The sequence below is a fragment of the Callorhinchus milii genome, unplaced genomic scaffold (genome assembly GCF_018977255.1).
Source record: "Callorhinchus milii isolate IMCB2004 unplaced genomic scaffold, IMCB_Cmil_1.0 Scaffold2, whole genome shotgun sequence".
Taxonomy (NCBI): domain Eukaryota; kingdom Metazoa; phylum Chordata; class Chondrichthyes; order Chimaeriformes; family Callorhinchidae; genus Callorhinchus; species Callorhinchus milii.
This window is the reverse complement of record NW_024704743.1, coordinates 14,555,317-14,572,014: the sequence shown is the minus strand read 5'-3', so window position 1 is coordinate 14,572,014 and position 16,698 is coordinate 14,555,317. Positions and strand designations below refer to the sequence as shown.

At 38.4% G+C, this 16,698-nt stretch overlaps 1 protein-coding gene across 18 annotated transcripts in view; it reads left to right on the top strand.

The window, feature by feature from the left end:
• LOC103181530 (cAMP-regulated phosphoprotein 21) overlaps nt 1–16,698 on the top strand; it is a 275,084-nt gene that overhangs the window by 243,209 nt on the left and 15,177 nt on the right. For all 18 annotated transcript variants that reach the window (XM_042332062.1, XM_007898065.2, XM_042332063.1 and 15 more), the window contains one exon: nt 1,770–1,896. In XM_042332062.1, coding sequence (XP_042187996.1) covers nt 1,770–1,896 — 127 coding nt within the window. The remainder of the gene's footprint in view (nt 1–1,769; nt 1,897–16,698) is intronic.

The window sequence follows — 16,698 nt, the reverse complement described above, 5'->3', positions numbered from 1 at the left end:
TGAAGCGCTTTGAGACGTCTAGAAGACGTGAAAAGCGCTATAATCAAATGCAAGGATTATTATTATTGTTATTATTATTATGAAGAGGAAGATACCTACAGGGACAGAAATTCCATTCAGCATTATACACAGCACCTTTGGTGATGCACAACTATAATAAGATATCCCATTAGTAGCCACCAACACCAATAGCTCAGAATGCTGGGCACATTTTTTACACAAGAAAAAGATCTGTCCGTAGGGTAAAATTTAGCTGAAAAAGGAGTTATAATGTTAGTATGGTTTGGATTTGGCACATTAATGCTGCAGCAGTTCCCAAATGGTGAGCGCACACTTGAAAGTGTTGAATAGGTATTATTAAGAAACCAGCTTTGCTTATAACTCCTTTTGTGTATCCAAGTAATCCACATGGAGATTACAAACATCAATTAATCATATTTAATTGACTTCAACATGTAGGGTCAGTGATTTTCTGTCTTGCTGAAGATGGATTGGTACTTGGAAATACCTTACTAACACTCTACCTGGAATAAGATTTCTACCATCTCACTAAGGAGAAAGCTGCTGCATTAGTATCAAGAATTAGCACAGAAATTTTCTCTTTACACGTTTACCTATTTAAGTCTGTGGGCTCAGGCATGGATTTTAATGTATGTTTATAGGTAGGTTTTTAAAGTCATAGCCTACAGTGTGTACAATTGTTTTCTTCTCACTGAACAGTTAAGAACAACTAGGTTTTAGTGGAATATTTTTATCAGGTTTTCAATCAATCAGTAGTATTGTCCATCTGTTTCACTAAAATAAATGGAAAACAGAATATCAGCATTTCTTTCATTCTATACTTTGTATGAATTTGCATAGTTTCTGTCATATTCATTGATATCTTGAAGAATATAAATATTATATGTCGCTCCATTTGACCTGTGTAGATTAATTTACAATACACCTGCTTTCCACACTGATCTTCACAGTTACAGGAAAGCAAATGCAGCATCAACATGATTTAACTAACAATAAGATAATGAAAGAGGAGAAATGTAAAGGATTTATTTTTATCCTACTAAGCATAGACCACCGCTTCTTCATACTCAGACTGTGTTGCAAACTTCCTTAAAGATCAGAAATATGTTTCTATCAGTAAAACAATTTATTATTTTAATAAACTGAAAAGCTTACAGCTTATTCTTTACAAATGAAGTAATGGGCCTTGTCCATCTTGCAATTGAATCCAACATTACTTGAAACCTAGCAATGTTCCTTGGCAAAAAAAACAGGCTGCCACTGCATCAGCTGCCTTTAAGTGAGGTCAAGAAAAATAGGAAATCATTATACAGTAGTAGTATTTCATATCTAGAGGCATTTAACTGCAAAGTATGTATGCAATATGTATTGCATATTCTATTATTTTAGTAGCAGTCTATGTCCCTCTGGAGCTTGAATTAATTGTGTTGGGAATTGGGCTAACCTGGAGCACAGCATTTGGTATCCTGATTTATGGCTTTGCGGAGCGCTAATGAGATTGATATCAGCACGTCGCATCTACAAACAGGTTTACGGAGGTACGCAACAAGATCAAATCATTTATTAAAAGCAAAGAAATTTCAAAATATTTTCGTTTGATTGTTGGCATCCTTTGCTCTTTAGTAAATTCTAGTTGTTTTAAAAAATATTGCAAACTAATGAACTCAGTTATTATAATATAGTTGCAATATAACATATTTTACACCTTGTAAGTATTGAGATATAATAGTTTTTGCCTTTTTTTTTAGATGTCAGTGTATTACTATTCCTCTGGCCAGTACCCTACCTCAGCAGCCCAGCAGTTCAGGCCTGTTGCTTCGGTTCAGTACAATACACAGCGAGGTCAGCAGATGCCACAGACTACACAACAGACAGGTAGGTCATTTCAACCGCAGTGTATCTGATCATCTTGGGTGAGCAATGATTTTCTTTTATTATCTGTACCTTATTTTGACTTTTGGAACAAGTTAGGATTAAGGAACTGACAAATAAGCAATAAACACCCATCTAGCTCATTGCCATCGCTCATACTCATCCCCCATGGATGAAAAGGAAGAAGATAATGATATTTTTATTATTTTCTATTCATGTCTGCTAGACACTAGTAATTCACTTTCACTTCTGTGCTGTGTGTGTACGTGCAGAATATTGTACATATTATTGCTGCAGATGTTCCTTCTGTCTTCTTGGGAAAGGGAAGCTAACGTGAAACACAAAACAAGCAGCTTCTCAGGTCAGAAAAGCAGACTAACAAAATGTAAGAATTCCAAGCACTTTATAAAAGCATTTTAAAATGTTCCAGTTCATGGACATTAGTGTACAGTACAGAACAACCTGACATGACCATTTTGCCTTCAGTCAAAATGCTTGCATAAAGGGTACAATGTGATTTGAGTTACCTGAATTGTTAATGGTGAAAATAGGAGAGAAAATAGCACTGATGCAACTAAAATTGGAATCAACTGCTGTACCATTTCAGGAGGCCATTAGTTGGATGCTATATGGAGCAGCTGGAGAGGGGGCCGTTACACTGTAAGAGAGTGAGTAGCAGGTCTCACAGTGAACCGGTCTCTTTCCCAGGGGCCACATTCTCACCACGGCATTGCTGGAAAGAGTGGATGGAAAATGTATCGTTGATTTACTCCTGTACCTTTCTAGTTCACCAAACGTTTCTTATTAAAAACCTAGTGTTGATCTTTCATCCCTGCTACGTGGGTGCTATTGTAGCACATTAATAAAGAATTATGTTTTAGGTGGATTGTTAATGGAAGAGTACAGTTTTTTTTAGGTTTTGTTAATGGAGTTTTAAAAATCCTCTGAACATGTTTGCAATATTGCTGGGGAATAATGGAGGAATTTTATGCTATGGTTCCATTCAGGAATTAGCTCAACTTTAATCTTAATGCAATAAATTGATTGCTGTGAGGGTTTCAATTCCTCCTTCTGCAAACAGTGATCAACTCTGATCAAGTAAAGGTGATAAGGAAGTGAACACATTAACTCCTGGCTGAGATAAATGGTGATCAAGAGTCAGCACTGAATCTTGTTCTCCATTTTAAAGCTACGTTAGCAGTGTAATCCTGCGATTATAATGAGGTCATCTTTTCAGTCCAAGAGAGGTGATTTCAGAGTAGCTTGTTGGCTTGTGCTATTCTCATGAGTGTGCAACACTCTGGGCCATGACATAGATGGAATAGTGGATCTGTACTTATCTCTTTAGTACCTCTATTCTGAAATGTGTGATAATCCCCAATCTGACTAATCAAAGGCAGTGCATTCAAATACATAGCCAAAGGAATCTAAAAGCTGTTGTGATTCCAGTTGAAATATGACCATGGCAATGCCAATTGGTTAATATTGCCTTTTCTGTTTCTTAGTTGCTTTATCTTACAGAAGTGAGCAATCAGGCAAGCTACAAAGATTCAGTTTCTTAAACCTCACATGTCGGGCTTTTCATTGCAATCTATTTCTACAGCAGCATATCCCTTGATTGGAAGGAGAACAAAACCTTGTAAGATTGTTACTATAGAAAGATTGTCCTTTCCAAAAATCTTGAATTGTTTGGGATTGTCTAATGTTTTAAATTACCTGGGAACATTTCCAATATTCCTTTCTTTTTACTCCGTTTTCAATGATAATAGAGCCCACTCTTGGGTATATTATTTAGAACTGTAGACTTACTAACAGAGGAAACAAATACCCCAAAGCGTATAACAGTGGAATCTCCTCTTGCTGTGCTCTGAATCCATTTAAGCTTAAACTGACGCCAGTTAACCTCGGATCCTGGATAAATCGTAAATCGGACCAAATGTCCAATCCCAACTCATTTGTATTTTTGGCTATTTTAAATATTCCGGTTAAATCGGGTGTCTCGAGTGGCTCTGGGATGTAGATGGGCGGACTCAAATTGCGATTGATTGACAAGCTGGAGCCCATCCATTCATGAGCGGCTTCAGGCTGTCAATCACCTCGGAGCCACCGCTAATTGGTCCTCTTCCCATCCAGCAATGGGAGGGAGGCGGCACCCTTGGTGGTCCTCTGCTGTGCGGGAAGAAGAAGAAAACTTTGGTTAACCTCAGAGCCCGCTTATAACGTACGAAGCTTCCAGCCGCCATGTGTCCAGGCACATTGCATTTCAACAATCCGTCTCCGGGATTTACATGTGTAGATTGGATGCATCAAAATCTCAGCTTGGTTTGGATGCTCTTAAACATGGTGATGAGTTTCCACATGTGTCAGACACCTGGCGGCTGACAAAAAAAAACATAGCACACCAGGAGGAGATAATGCCAAACCTACTTGGCAAACCTTAATGATTCCCATTATATCAAAGGCTTTTCTTTTAGTTTGTGAAAGCTCTAATTTGAATTTCATATTATCGTGCAGTATATGGAAGAATAAATCTGCCTTATATAAGATGTTTGATGTTCGCACTGTGTTTTTTAAAGTGTTCTACCAATATAATGTATTCCCATTACTTATTTTTCAAGGTTATTATTGAGAATTTTGATCAGACCTACTTTCTTTCTCTCAAATGCACATCGTAAAATATTGTACTACTTTATATATTTTTAATGTGTACTGTTCCGAAACTCTGGAACTCCCACAATCCCTCTGCCTTGCTCCCTCCCTCTCCACTTTCAAATCCCGCCTGAAGAACTTCCTTTTTGATCGTGCTTACAGTCACCTCCCGCCTTCCTCCCCCTGTCTCAGAGTCAGATTCCGCCACTCCATCAAGCTCTCTGGTACGCTACCATGGATGAAGGATGCTATATAAATGGAAGTTGTTGTTGTTGTACTAGAATTGTTGCTGCTGATGTTGTGTCCAGTAACTGTAAACCATGGTAATATTTAGTGATCCTTTTCCTGTTACACATGAAATGTTTAACATTAAACCGAATATCTCAAATTTCTGTGTCTCAAGCTGCAGAGCCACTGAAAATAACATGATTTATAGGAAAATAACAGTACTTAATTTTAATTGAAAGATAAGGAAACAATATTTGAACGCATAATGTAGGATAGATTTGCTAAAGCTTCAGCTGTTAGTCTGTCTGTCAGACTAGGTATCAAAGTTGTTTGTTATCTCTTCATGCACTTTATTATTGCTCTCACTACTTTTACAAAGATTAAATTCCCCAAGATCTAGATTTTATTCTAGCACTTTCTTCTATTATCAGCTATAGTAGACAGTGCAGCTATCACACGGTAGCCTTTGCAACCAGTCTTGTGGATGTAGTAGAGCCCCATTATACCGAGGACATTGGATCCATAAAATTGCTATAACTAAAAGTAAATTATTTTTTTTAAGAAAAATTGGTCACTCAATCCACGACTGTTTGTGGACATTGCTGTGCACAATTGGCTGTCACGTTTTGCCCACAAAATATACAGTCAATTTACTTTACAGTATATTTTGTGAAGCGCTACGAGATTGAGATGTTTCTTGTTCTCAGAAAAAATGTTAAGAAATTATTAGTATCACAGATCCACTTCTTAGTCAAGGCAAAGCCACTTGATTTTAGCCAAAGAGCAAAGAGCTATTTTGTACTTGTATTGTGTCAGCTTCTTAGCTCCTCGTGTATTTAAGGGCCAACTATCCTTTCTATATTTGCCCATTATATTTGAGAAAGGAATCTATAATTTGAATTCCCCCAACATAGCCATAAGGGGTATTTTCTTGAGTAACCAGCGATCAAATTTAATTATCCTGCTCATTCTTTGCCCACTTCCATTCTTAACGATTTCAGTTCGTGACCACAAATTAAGCAAACCGAAAGTGAGTACAGATAGGTAAGAGCAAGTGATAAGACAACAGACTGGGAGTATTAAAGAAACAGTCATAGGAGACCAAGAAAATAATGAGGAGAGCAAAGGGGATTATATAAAAAAAATTGCATGTAATATCAAGGGTAACAGTAAAAGATTTTATAAATATATTCAGAATATGAGAGTAGTCAAGGAGGAAGCTGGTCTATTAGGAACAAATCTGAGCAAAATTGTAGTGAACGAAAGGGAAATGACAGTTCTCTTAAATGAATACTTTAGGTCTGTCTTCATTGTGGAGAATGAATATGTGATTCCACTATGAAATCCAAACATATATAAATGGGAGAAACTTAATGGGAACAAAGTTAGTGACAAAACAACCAGACAAACTACAAGGTGGATAAATCTCCAGGACTGGATGTTTTCTACCCGGGTGTTAAGAACTAGGTAATGAAATTGCACACATGTTCAGTATACCGTCTTGGGATGTCCTCCCAACATAAAAGGCACTGTACAAATGCAATCTTGTATTGGATAATATTTTAAAGTTCTCTGGATTTAGAATTTGTCTCTATAGAATTGCAATTCTCACACCATTATTTGAGAAGGGAGTGGGGGGGGAAACAAAAGACTTAGAAGTGCTGCCTTGACACACTGCCTGAAATTCCTTCAACTAAATATCAACTAAACTGAAGACAACCTGCTTTGCCTCCTGCCTCATTTCTGACAATGACTGTATCATCCTCCCTAGCTACTCATTCCAGTTCACACAACCTGTGTTCAATCTTGGCATTTTGTTTAAGACTCAGCTCTCCTTTAAAGCTTTCATCTGGTCTTTGACCAAATCTGCTGCCAATCAACTCCACCACATCAGCCACCTCCATCCCATCACTTCCAGACTTGATGTCTCCAATGTTCTCCTCGCCGGCTCTCCTTACTCAAATGTCGACAAGCTCCAGTTTACCTGAACTGCTTAACAATGTTTCCCATCATAGGCTCTGCGAGCTATTCAAGTCAGACACCAGCGGCTCCTTATTCCTTAGATCAACTTCAATATCCTTATTCTCACTTTCAAATGTCTTCATACCATTATCCCACCTTACTTCTGTGATCTCCTGCAGTTAACAATCCCTCTGCTAACTCAGACTCAATGCTCCTCCACCACCCACATTGCCCCACTATTGTCAAGCTTTCCGGTATGTTACCTCTGCTCTCTGAAATTCTCCTGAAATCCCACCACCTCACATCCCTCCCAGCTTTCAAACATTTGTCACCTCCAGTGCATCTCACCCTGTTTGGGATCCCATTCCATGTCTGTGAAGCACTTCAAAGTCTGAAATGCTGTATGCTGTCCAGAGCCTTGAGACGTCCTCCCGACGTGAAAGGCGCTATACAAATGTAACCTTGTTGTTGTTGTTGTTCAAGATGTTATCCTCGATGTTGTTGTAGCAGGTGATCGCAGAGGACGTCTCAAAGCAAACTATAATGGTGAAACAACAACAGAAGTCGCTGGAAAAACTCAGCAGGTCAGGCAGCATCTATGGAGAAAGTCAACGGATCCACGACCCTTCGTCAGAACTCATGAAGGGTCATGGACCCAAAACATTGACTCACTTTCCTTTCTCAAGAGATGCTGCCTGAAACTGCTGAGTGTTCCCAGTGATTTCTGTTTTTGCCTCAGATTTCCAGCAGCTGCAGTATTTTGCATTTTGTTTATAACTATAATGGTGACTCTGCCTCAGATTTTCACTTCCTCTCTTTCAGTTAAAGAGTTGTGAAGTTTGCACCTTGGAATAAGATGCTTTGAATCATCACAAAATATTGAGTCATCAAAGTATCGATATTGCTGCACTGCTTGTCTTCAAACAGATTTTGACAGCTGGGTAAATGGGTTTCAAAAAATTTAAATCCAAATTGGTCTTTGTAAGTGAAAGCATACTTGAATAGGTTCTATTTGAAAATTGATGAAGTGTGTTCTTGGCTATTAAAGGGTAAAATTATGCATGTTGACGGCTCTGCATTAGTTGCTTGGTTGGCAGATTATTACTCTTAGGTTTCCAATCTAGATTATAATCGAATGAGGTTCATGCCAAGAAATGTTTTGAAAAATGAATCTGCTCCACAAGTTACACTTGGGTTTTGACAACTGATGCTCTTGTCACTGTGGTTTGGTTTAGGTAAATAATGCATCACTAGATTGGGTTTTACCTGTTCAACTTACAATGTGTTTGTTAGCCTGTATGGGTGAAGCTAACGCATTTTCCAAACAGAGCTGAATTGCTTCAATAAATCATAGCTGTCACTGTAAATTGTTTTATCATTTGCCACTACAGTACATTATTTTTATGCTTTACAGTTTTAAGTTGCCCCAGGCTATTTTTTTTCCCTCTGAATTCTTATTCATCATGAACTGGTGAAGAACATTTGATCACACAGTGTGAATCGTGTGAAAGAAATGTCACTTGCACGACCTAGCAATTTCTTTTTTCCGTCTTTTATTTGGGTGTACAGATTGTATGAAGGTTTGGATGGCAGAAAGAGAAAATGTTAGTTAATTGTATTTGATGCTCAACTTGTGCCATTTTTTTCTCTAACGATTGCTTCTGCACGCACATTTGTTAGCCTCTTTCAAAAAAGACTTGGACAAGTATGGGGACAGGTATAATATTCCTAATGAGACCTAGTGTGAACAGGAGGATGAGTGAATATGCTAGACCTGCACTTGATTCCTCTAAGGATCATCGAGTATCTATGAAGTACTTTTTTTGTTGGTATCAGTGAGAGCATACCTCAGTGACTGGAATAGATGCGGGATTGTTGATTTTTTTTTACACACTTGAATGCAGTGCACAATGCAATCCTTGCTTCAGTATAAATAAAATCAGTGGTACTGCTTACTGTCAAAATCCGTACCTTTCTGCAGGTTTGTGATTGATGTTTCTGTCCTTCTAGGGTCATGAGATCAGGCACAGTAGCTAATTTAGAACTATTAAGTTGTGCAGCAGATGGACTGAGGTGGTAGTCGATCCATCATCCAAGCAAGAGTTGAACCACTGTGCTGTCATTACTGAGAATCTCAGCAGTAAGAGAGCTTCACAAGCCTTGGTGTCTATTTTTAGCCAGCAGCAAGCACAGGCTGCAGTCTTCGCACTCATTCAGAAGAGCTTGATAAAAATGTTCTTTTTTTTTAACTGCAGGAAGGAAATAGCACAACATGTTTTAAAATTCAAGTAAAATTCTTGATTGTATTGCTGTTGATAATTTGGCATATCTGACATGGAAAGAGCCAGGTTATGTCCTAGATGACAGTAATTATACTACTCAGTAGGCAGAACAAGCCTACCACAATTAGTTCAAATGAGATTCCATTACCCATCTAGACTTTTATATGATGGAGTGAAGCGATACTCAATCAATACTGAATAATTTCTCTCCTCTGTATCACTGTAGTGATACCTAGATACCCGATAATGATGGCAGTTTTGATATGTTGATTGTGTAATTTGTTCATTTTGTGGCAAATGAATTAACCTATTATAAAAGATTTAACGATGAGAAAAAATTATGGATAACTAAAATATTTTTAAGACGTAGCATTGAATAAATGCCTTGTAGTGTGGTATGAGCCTCATTTGAGAATTGTTGCTGATGTACAATCATATGATAATAATAATAAATAATAATATTATTATTTATTATCAGCGCCTTGGGACGTCCTCCCGACGTGAAAGGCGCTATACAAATGTAATCTTGTTGTTGTTGTTGTTGTTGTAATAATAATCCTCGCATTTGATATGGCGATTTTCACATCTTCTAGATGTCTCAAAGCGCTTCACAGAATATACTATAAAGTGAATTGACTATTTTGTGGGCAAAATACAGTAAATAATGCTAATAATATACAGTTAGATGAATTAAACTCTGGCATTGTTAGCCCTGACCTGGGTATTGCTTTATTTTTTAACCTTTTCCACTCCCTCCCTTGAGTTTGTAGCAATGATGTACTAAGAAGTGTTTTTTCTCTATATGTTATATGTGGAGTCCTGGAGTTCTGTAGCTCAGACCATTCACCTCACAAGCGAGAGGACCTGGGTTCGATTCCAGGGCAGGGCAAAACGTTGAGCAAGTTTCCTAACTCCATACTCCTTTGTTTACCTAGCAGTAAGTAGGAACTCGGTTGTTAGTTGATTGGCGGATCGCTTTTCCGTCAGTAATAATCCCTTCAAAACAATAAATAGATTTTTTTAAAATAATAATTTGGTCACTCAATCCATGTCTGATTGTGGGACACTGTTGTGCGCAATTGGCTGCCGCATTTTGTCCACAAAATACACAGTAAATTCACTTTACAGTATATTTTGTGAAGCACTTTGAGACATCTCAAAGATATGATAAGGCGCTATATCAAATGCAAGGATTATTATTATTAGGATGATGGATAGCAGAAGTGATTCCAAGTCAATCATCTAATCAAGTCAGAAATAGCTAGCCATCCACAGCAAATTAATCAGATTTTTTTCACTTCTAATGAAGGAGCACGCCCGAAACAGTAATCTCATTTTCTCTTTATATTTTTGACTTCCAGCCTGTGTGGTTTTCCTCGTACCTCAATCTGGTGAAGATTTTCTGATAACATAGAAAACCTAAGGTTCCCGATTATACCCATATGAGATCCACTTAGCTCATTCATCGATCTATGTGAGGTCTGGATAGGATCCCACTAACACCAGATGTGTGCAGCCTGATAAAATAGCCTTGCGAATTGTTTCCAGACTGCAGTCCGAGATAGTGTAGTTATCAGTTATTAAGCTCAATTGTTGTTTGACAGATATTTCTGACCATTAGTTTTTCAGCCTTATAGATTCACTGTGCTCACTCAGACCTATTCCTCATTTCAATCTAATCCTATCCAACATTTGTTCATTTGACCATTTCGCTCAACCTTGCCCTCAATTACACTCTTTTCTCATAGCAACATCTTCCTCCCTAAGGCACACCAGCTTCTCCATCATGTTTGTGAGCACTCCTTTCAGTTTGCCATTAGGTACATCCCATATTCCCTTTGCTAGTTGTTGTTTCCAGTCATTTTTGCCTTCATCTTCCTTGTGCTGGCTTTGTCATATCCATGTTCTTAATTTCCTTTTCTACTTACTCCAAGGCATTTATGTCATCACTTTCTCTGACTCCCCATGTTCAGCCTTCGTCAAGCATCTTAGCCTCCCTTCGTCCAGTCCCTTTCTTCCTCGCAGGTGTACCTATCTCCTTCGGTCGTGGACTATTATTCTTCCTACCCGTGTTTTATTATTCACAATTTGATGCTACTTCATCTCCAGTCTTTTTCTAGAACATCCCAGTCCTATCCTCATACTTAATAGCAGGCAAAAAGCTTAGCTGCTTTGATAGCCTACCCTCCAGTTTTAATATGCTGCTCCCAACCTCTTATTTGCTTAAGACAATCAGAGTGGAGAGGCTATGGATTTCAAATCTGAGACTGTGCCAGTGATCTGTGAAGGTGTAACAAAAGGAAAGGACTTTCCAAGATCTGGAATGTCGCCCAAAATTTGGGAAGCCTTTCTTTTAGGTCATCTCAAATAATGTCTGAATCTTGAGGTGAGATTAAAGGCATAAAATCCTATCTGGTATTCCTTTACATCATCTCAGTACAGATAGCACAAAAACCCGTGTTTCATAGTGATTCTTAAGCATATGCATACTGAAGAATTGACAGCTATAATGTGATGACTGAAAGTTTATTGAAAAGTAATCAGTAATTGATCCCAAGAAATAATTTAGCTGGTACATACTGTACATTGTTGTAAAATACAATATTGATTGTCTTTAAAATGCAACTTATTGAGACTATAAATTCAGAAATAAAATGTATTTTCCATGTTCTTTACTAATTGCAGAATTATTTTCCTACTTTCCACTTTGAATGTGAATATCTTAGAAATGAATGCAGGACCAGAAAATACAACTATGGTCCATGTGGCTGATCCTAAAATTAGAGATAAAACTACTTCATACATTACTCAATTATACCTTTTCAAATTTGTGTACTCCTCCTTCCTCCCTTGCCATTCTCTCCCCACTGCCCTCCAACCTCCCCGATCCCGACCCCCAGCTCGGGTCCGAAACACTGATTGTCTAGCGCTTGGGTCGTCCTCCTAAACTGAAAGGCGCTATCCAAGTATAATTTTGTTGTTGTTCTTGTCAAATAACTGCTGAATTCACTGTTGCATTTTGCTGCCACAATCTCTCCGCTCCCTTCCTATGTAATCCATTCCACATATTTTACCACTGTTTGCACTAAGTATTGAAATCTATTATTCACCTTTCTCCGGATAGGTCTGGAGCCTAGTTCCAGCTATCTGTTTAGTTGCCTTTTGCTGTATCCTCTTCAATTTCCCCTTTTAAGAGATCCTTGTGAGATCTGTGTTGCATAGCAACCAGCTGCAAACCGATGCCCATTACCTACCACACCATCCACCTTCTCTCCATCAGTCACTCAAATCACCTTTTTAGCTGATAACAGTAATTTCTGAATCCATCTATGCTTATGGTTTCCTCATATGAATATAAAAATATTTCATTTTCAATAGCTAGATCATGGATTTAAAAATAAAACGCTCAGATTCAAAATACAATACCATACACTGGTGTATTGAGCCAGTGAAATATTGAGCCTTTCACATCAGGAGGACAAACCAAACTGCTTGGGGAAATAATTCCCTGCTTAAAATGACCTTATCACCTGGAATCCAAGTTAAATGCTATTCTTTGTAAAAACAAAACTCTATTATTGTGCAATACGTTATTTGTCAATTGATTTCCAATTGTATCTATGAATGATCTCTCCAAGGATTTGCTCCATGTTTTATTAGTGAAGTTCATCATGGCTGAAGATACTGCAGATCACTTGTTATTTGATTCAATTAGCTTACAACTTGTTCTACCCTTTAAATTAGACCCTGACCATCCAATAGTGCTGGTTGGGAGTACTATTATGCTACATCATGGAATAACAAGATTCAGATTTGTGCTGTGATTTCCCCATATGGAGTTCCTCCTCTCAGCTTGCAGTCTGGGGTGATGCTGAGTGAAGTCGAGATGCTTCACTACAGGAGGGAAGAAAGTTGGAAGATGAGTCAATTAGGGTTGCTCTCATATATTCCTAGATAGGGATGCAAAACTATGGCCATATGGTGGGAATGCAGGAAATCTACTGCCACCTGTGGTATCAGTTTCCCTAATATAAATAATTTAACAGCTGAATAAATATCGTTTCTGTGACTTGGTTGAAACTATCTCATGCGGTACATTTGAAATGAAGTTACTTGCTTTACAAGAGTGAAGATTTTGTGAAGGTTAGATCATGTCTCACTGAGGTGATAAAAAAGAAGGATCAATGGATGGAATTCATATAGATTTTCATAAAGCATTTGCTAAGATACCATATAAGAGATTACTAGCTAAAATTAAGGCATATGACATTTGGTGCAATCTCGTGACCTGGATTAGAAATTGGTTGGAAGACAATAGAGTTTTATTGCAGGAAGCTGGACTCACTTAAGAAACAACTTGATGGATGCTCCTTTCTTACCCATTTTTATTTCTCACATATGATAAATTGTAGCCATAAGATCAGATTGCTACTCTTATATGTACTGATGATCAATCTTGTTCTTGAGCCATGGAACACTTTACTTATTTTTCCCTTCTTTCTGCGAAACTGAAGCAAACTCCTCTGGCAGACACCCCGGCTGATTTTTAAATTGTTGATTCCTTTTTTAATTCAGTATTCTTTCGTAATAGCTGTAATGTACTGGTCAGAGTTCTTTTACATTAGAGCTACAGATTATTGAAGGGATTTGATCCACGGTCTATTTGCAGTTATTCCACTCTGTGTTGCCAAAATCCAGAAAAGTTGGCAGCAGTGTTGACCTTTCAGAATATCCTGTGAGTCTAAAGCATGTCGAGAGTTAGAATGGGACGTTAATAAACCCGATACTCCTAGAACATATATTCATGTAGTTGGACTTCACTGATTAATAAAAGTTGTTTCTATTCATTAATCGAGTTTGATGTCAGTGCATACGGAGAGATTTATTGAAAGGAACATTTTATGTGTCTGTTTTGCAACTAATATTAAGCCAAACTGAATTTATAGTTTATTTAGGATGACATTAAAGACATTTGGTAGGATGTTAAGGAAATTATGGGTTGGTTAAATACGAAAACAATTAGTTGGAAGAAAATGCATTGGTTTGGGTAATGGGAAATCAGATAAGGTACTGCAGAAAAAGCTCTGCACCAGCACTGGGTGAGGAAATCATCTTTGTTATTCCTTAGGAACTATCGTATTCCTAATATACCGCGTGTGTGTGTGGTGGAGAGGGTGTGGGATTTCAACAAAATATGATCAGAGTAACAGATATCCACAAGGGCATTGCTGAACTCATTAAGAGATTTAAAAATAATGATCATAAGTTTCGAGATGGGTTCAGATTTTAGCTGTGTGTACATCGCTTCATGTCAGTTCATTAAAATAGGTGGTACAACTTAGTTCTAACGTACCAATACACAAACATGTTTATCATTTTGAGGAACTATTATTTTCTTGGCTATGTTTAATATGTGATGGGACATCATGCAAGGTTCTACCTTTGGGAAACTGAGAAATGCTCCTCTATTTCTGTAATAAAATTTTTTATCACAATGCATACCACGTTGCCTTCAGACAGAGCAATAATAACGCACAGTGCCTCCCACATAAATTATATAACACATTACTCTGTGAGGCTGATTCTGGAAGGTACTGATTTTGTTTCTCATTATTTCTTATGTAACCCATACTTGCATAATAAGGTATGACATGGGCCAATAGAAAAGTGCGTAAATATTTGTCCAAAATTGCGGGGAAGTTTGTCAACCCTGCGGGGAATTGCAAGGAGTTGGTAGTGCTATTGAGGTACATTTTACTGCCAGCCTACATTTTGGCAGTACATTTTTTCGCTTTATAAACCTGAGTAAATAAGACATAATAGATTGTTGCAAAAAAAATTATTAATTGTTTTGCTTCTTTAACAAAAACTTGGTGTCGATTTTTTTGGGGGGAGATGGGGTGAGCTCACTACCTTCTGCCTCACAGGGCCCAACAGTCACTTAGTCACAGAGACCCAGTGAGAGACACAATGACACAGAGAGAGAGACACACACACTCAGCGACACAGCGAGGGAGAGAGAGAGAGAGACACACACACACACACTCAGAGAAGCAGAGAGAGAGACACAGACTCACAGGCACAGAGAGACACATATTTTCAGAGAGACACACACACACACTCAGACACAAAGAGACATACAGACAGAGGAGAGAGAGACACACATACACGTTGACACAGAGACATGCATATAGAAGAGACACACCACAGACACACTCACAAACACATATATACAGAGGAGAGAGACACACACTCATACAGACATTCACAAACACAGAGAGAGACACACTCACACAGGCACTCACAAACACATAGAGAGAGACAGACACACTCACACAGACAAACACACAGACAATCTCAACAGTGGGGACTCTGAGTGAAGCACCTTTTGCCGCTTGCGCTGCACCACGCCACCCACAGTTACGTTAAGTAAACAGTGAGAGTCCACTTCTTTATGCAAATCTTGTTATATTTAATCCATCACAAATTGCCTGGGGATGAGGGGAGAGTGTCTCCAGTCAATCTTCTAAGTTGGATAAATTCAACACAGTTCCAAAGAACTCTGTGCCTCCATGTAAGTGTCTATGCTTTCAGACTAATTGGGGTCATAGTTTGTAGGCCAATTGAATGTGTACAGCAGAAAGTGTCACAAATTTTAGTTTGCTCAGAACACCTCAGATGTCTATTGCTGATATCCTAGTAACCTTGGTGGATTAAGCTACTTCATGTGCTATTGCTGCTGTTGAGTGAGCGTAACCTCCTTCACAGCAACCACCATATGTTTGCAAACAGGGCTTTTGGAGCTCCCTTACAAAGGAAAACCATTCTTCGGAAAGCAGATGGAGGAGCTGCTGGAACTTTGCAGATAGCATCAGTGAAACCTCTAACTGTTCCTCACAGGTCAGACCTCCTGTTACAATTGAACAGCTATATCTGGCACTCTGCAGCAAGGAACCTCTGCTTGGCAGCATGGCTATTCAGAGTAACAAGCTGCAGGCTGAGGGGCTCATACCTTCCATGATAACTAACCTTCTAGTGTCCAGAAAATCTTCAACATTTAAAACTTACAATGAAAACTATACAGGGTCTGCCTTATAATGTCATAATTTTTGACTAATATCAATTGCGATACTTCAGGGGTGTAAGAATACCTCAGTGATTGCCGTGCAAGAATCTCGAAACCAAGGTTTTAAGCTAAAATGCTGTTCATCATCCAACCATTGAGGAATCAAGATCAGAGCAACCACAATCTTAATTATTATTCATGGGGAACAATGCAGCAAAGTTGGCCATCCATATATACATTTATATATGTGTGTGTCAGTTACAGCACTCTCCCCTCTGATTCAGAAGTTTGTGAGTTCAAGCCTGATATCAGGACTTGGAATCACATAGTGTAAGATGACACTCCAATGCAATGATGAGGGCCTGTTGCATTGTTGGAGGTTCCAGTCCCGTCAGCCTGTTCAGGTTAAAGATCCAATGGGACTATTTGAAAATAAGGGAGGTTCTCCTGGTGTCCTGGCCAACAAATCCCCAAATAACATTGGTTCCTCAGTTGCTGGTTGTTTGTGGGATGTTGCTGTGAGTAAATCCACTTTACAGTATATCCTCTGAGGTGCTTTGAACCATCTCAACAATGTGATAATGGAGCTGTATCAAATGCAAGGATTAATATTATCGT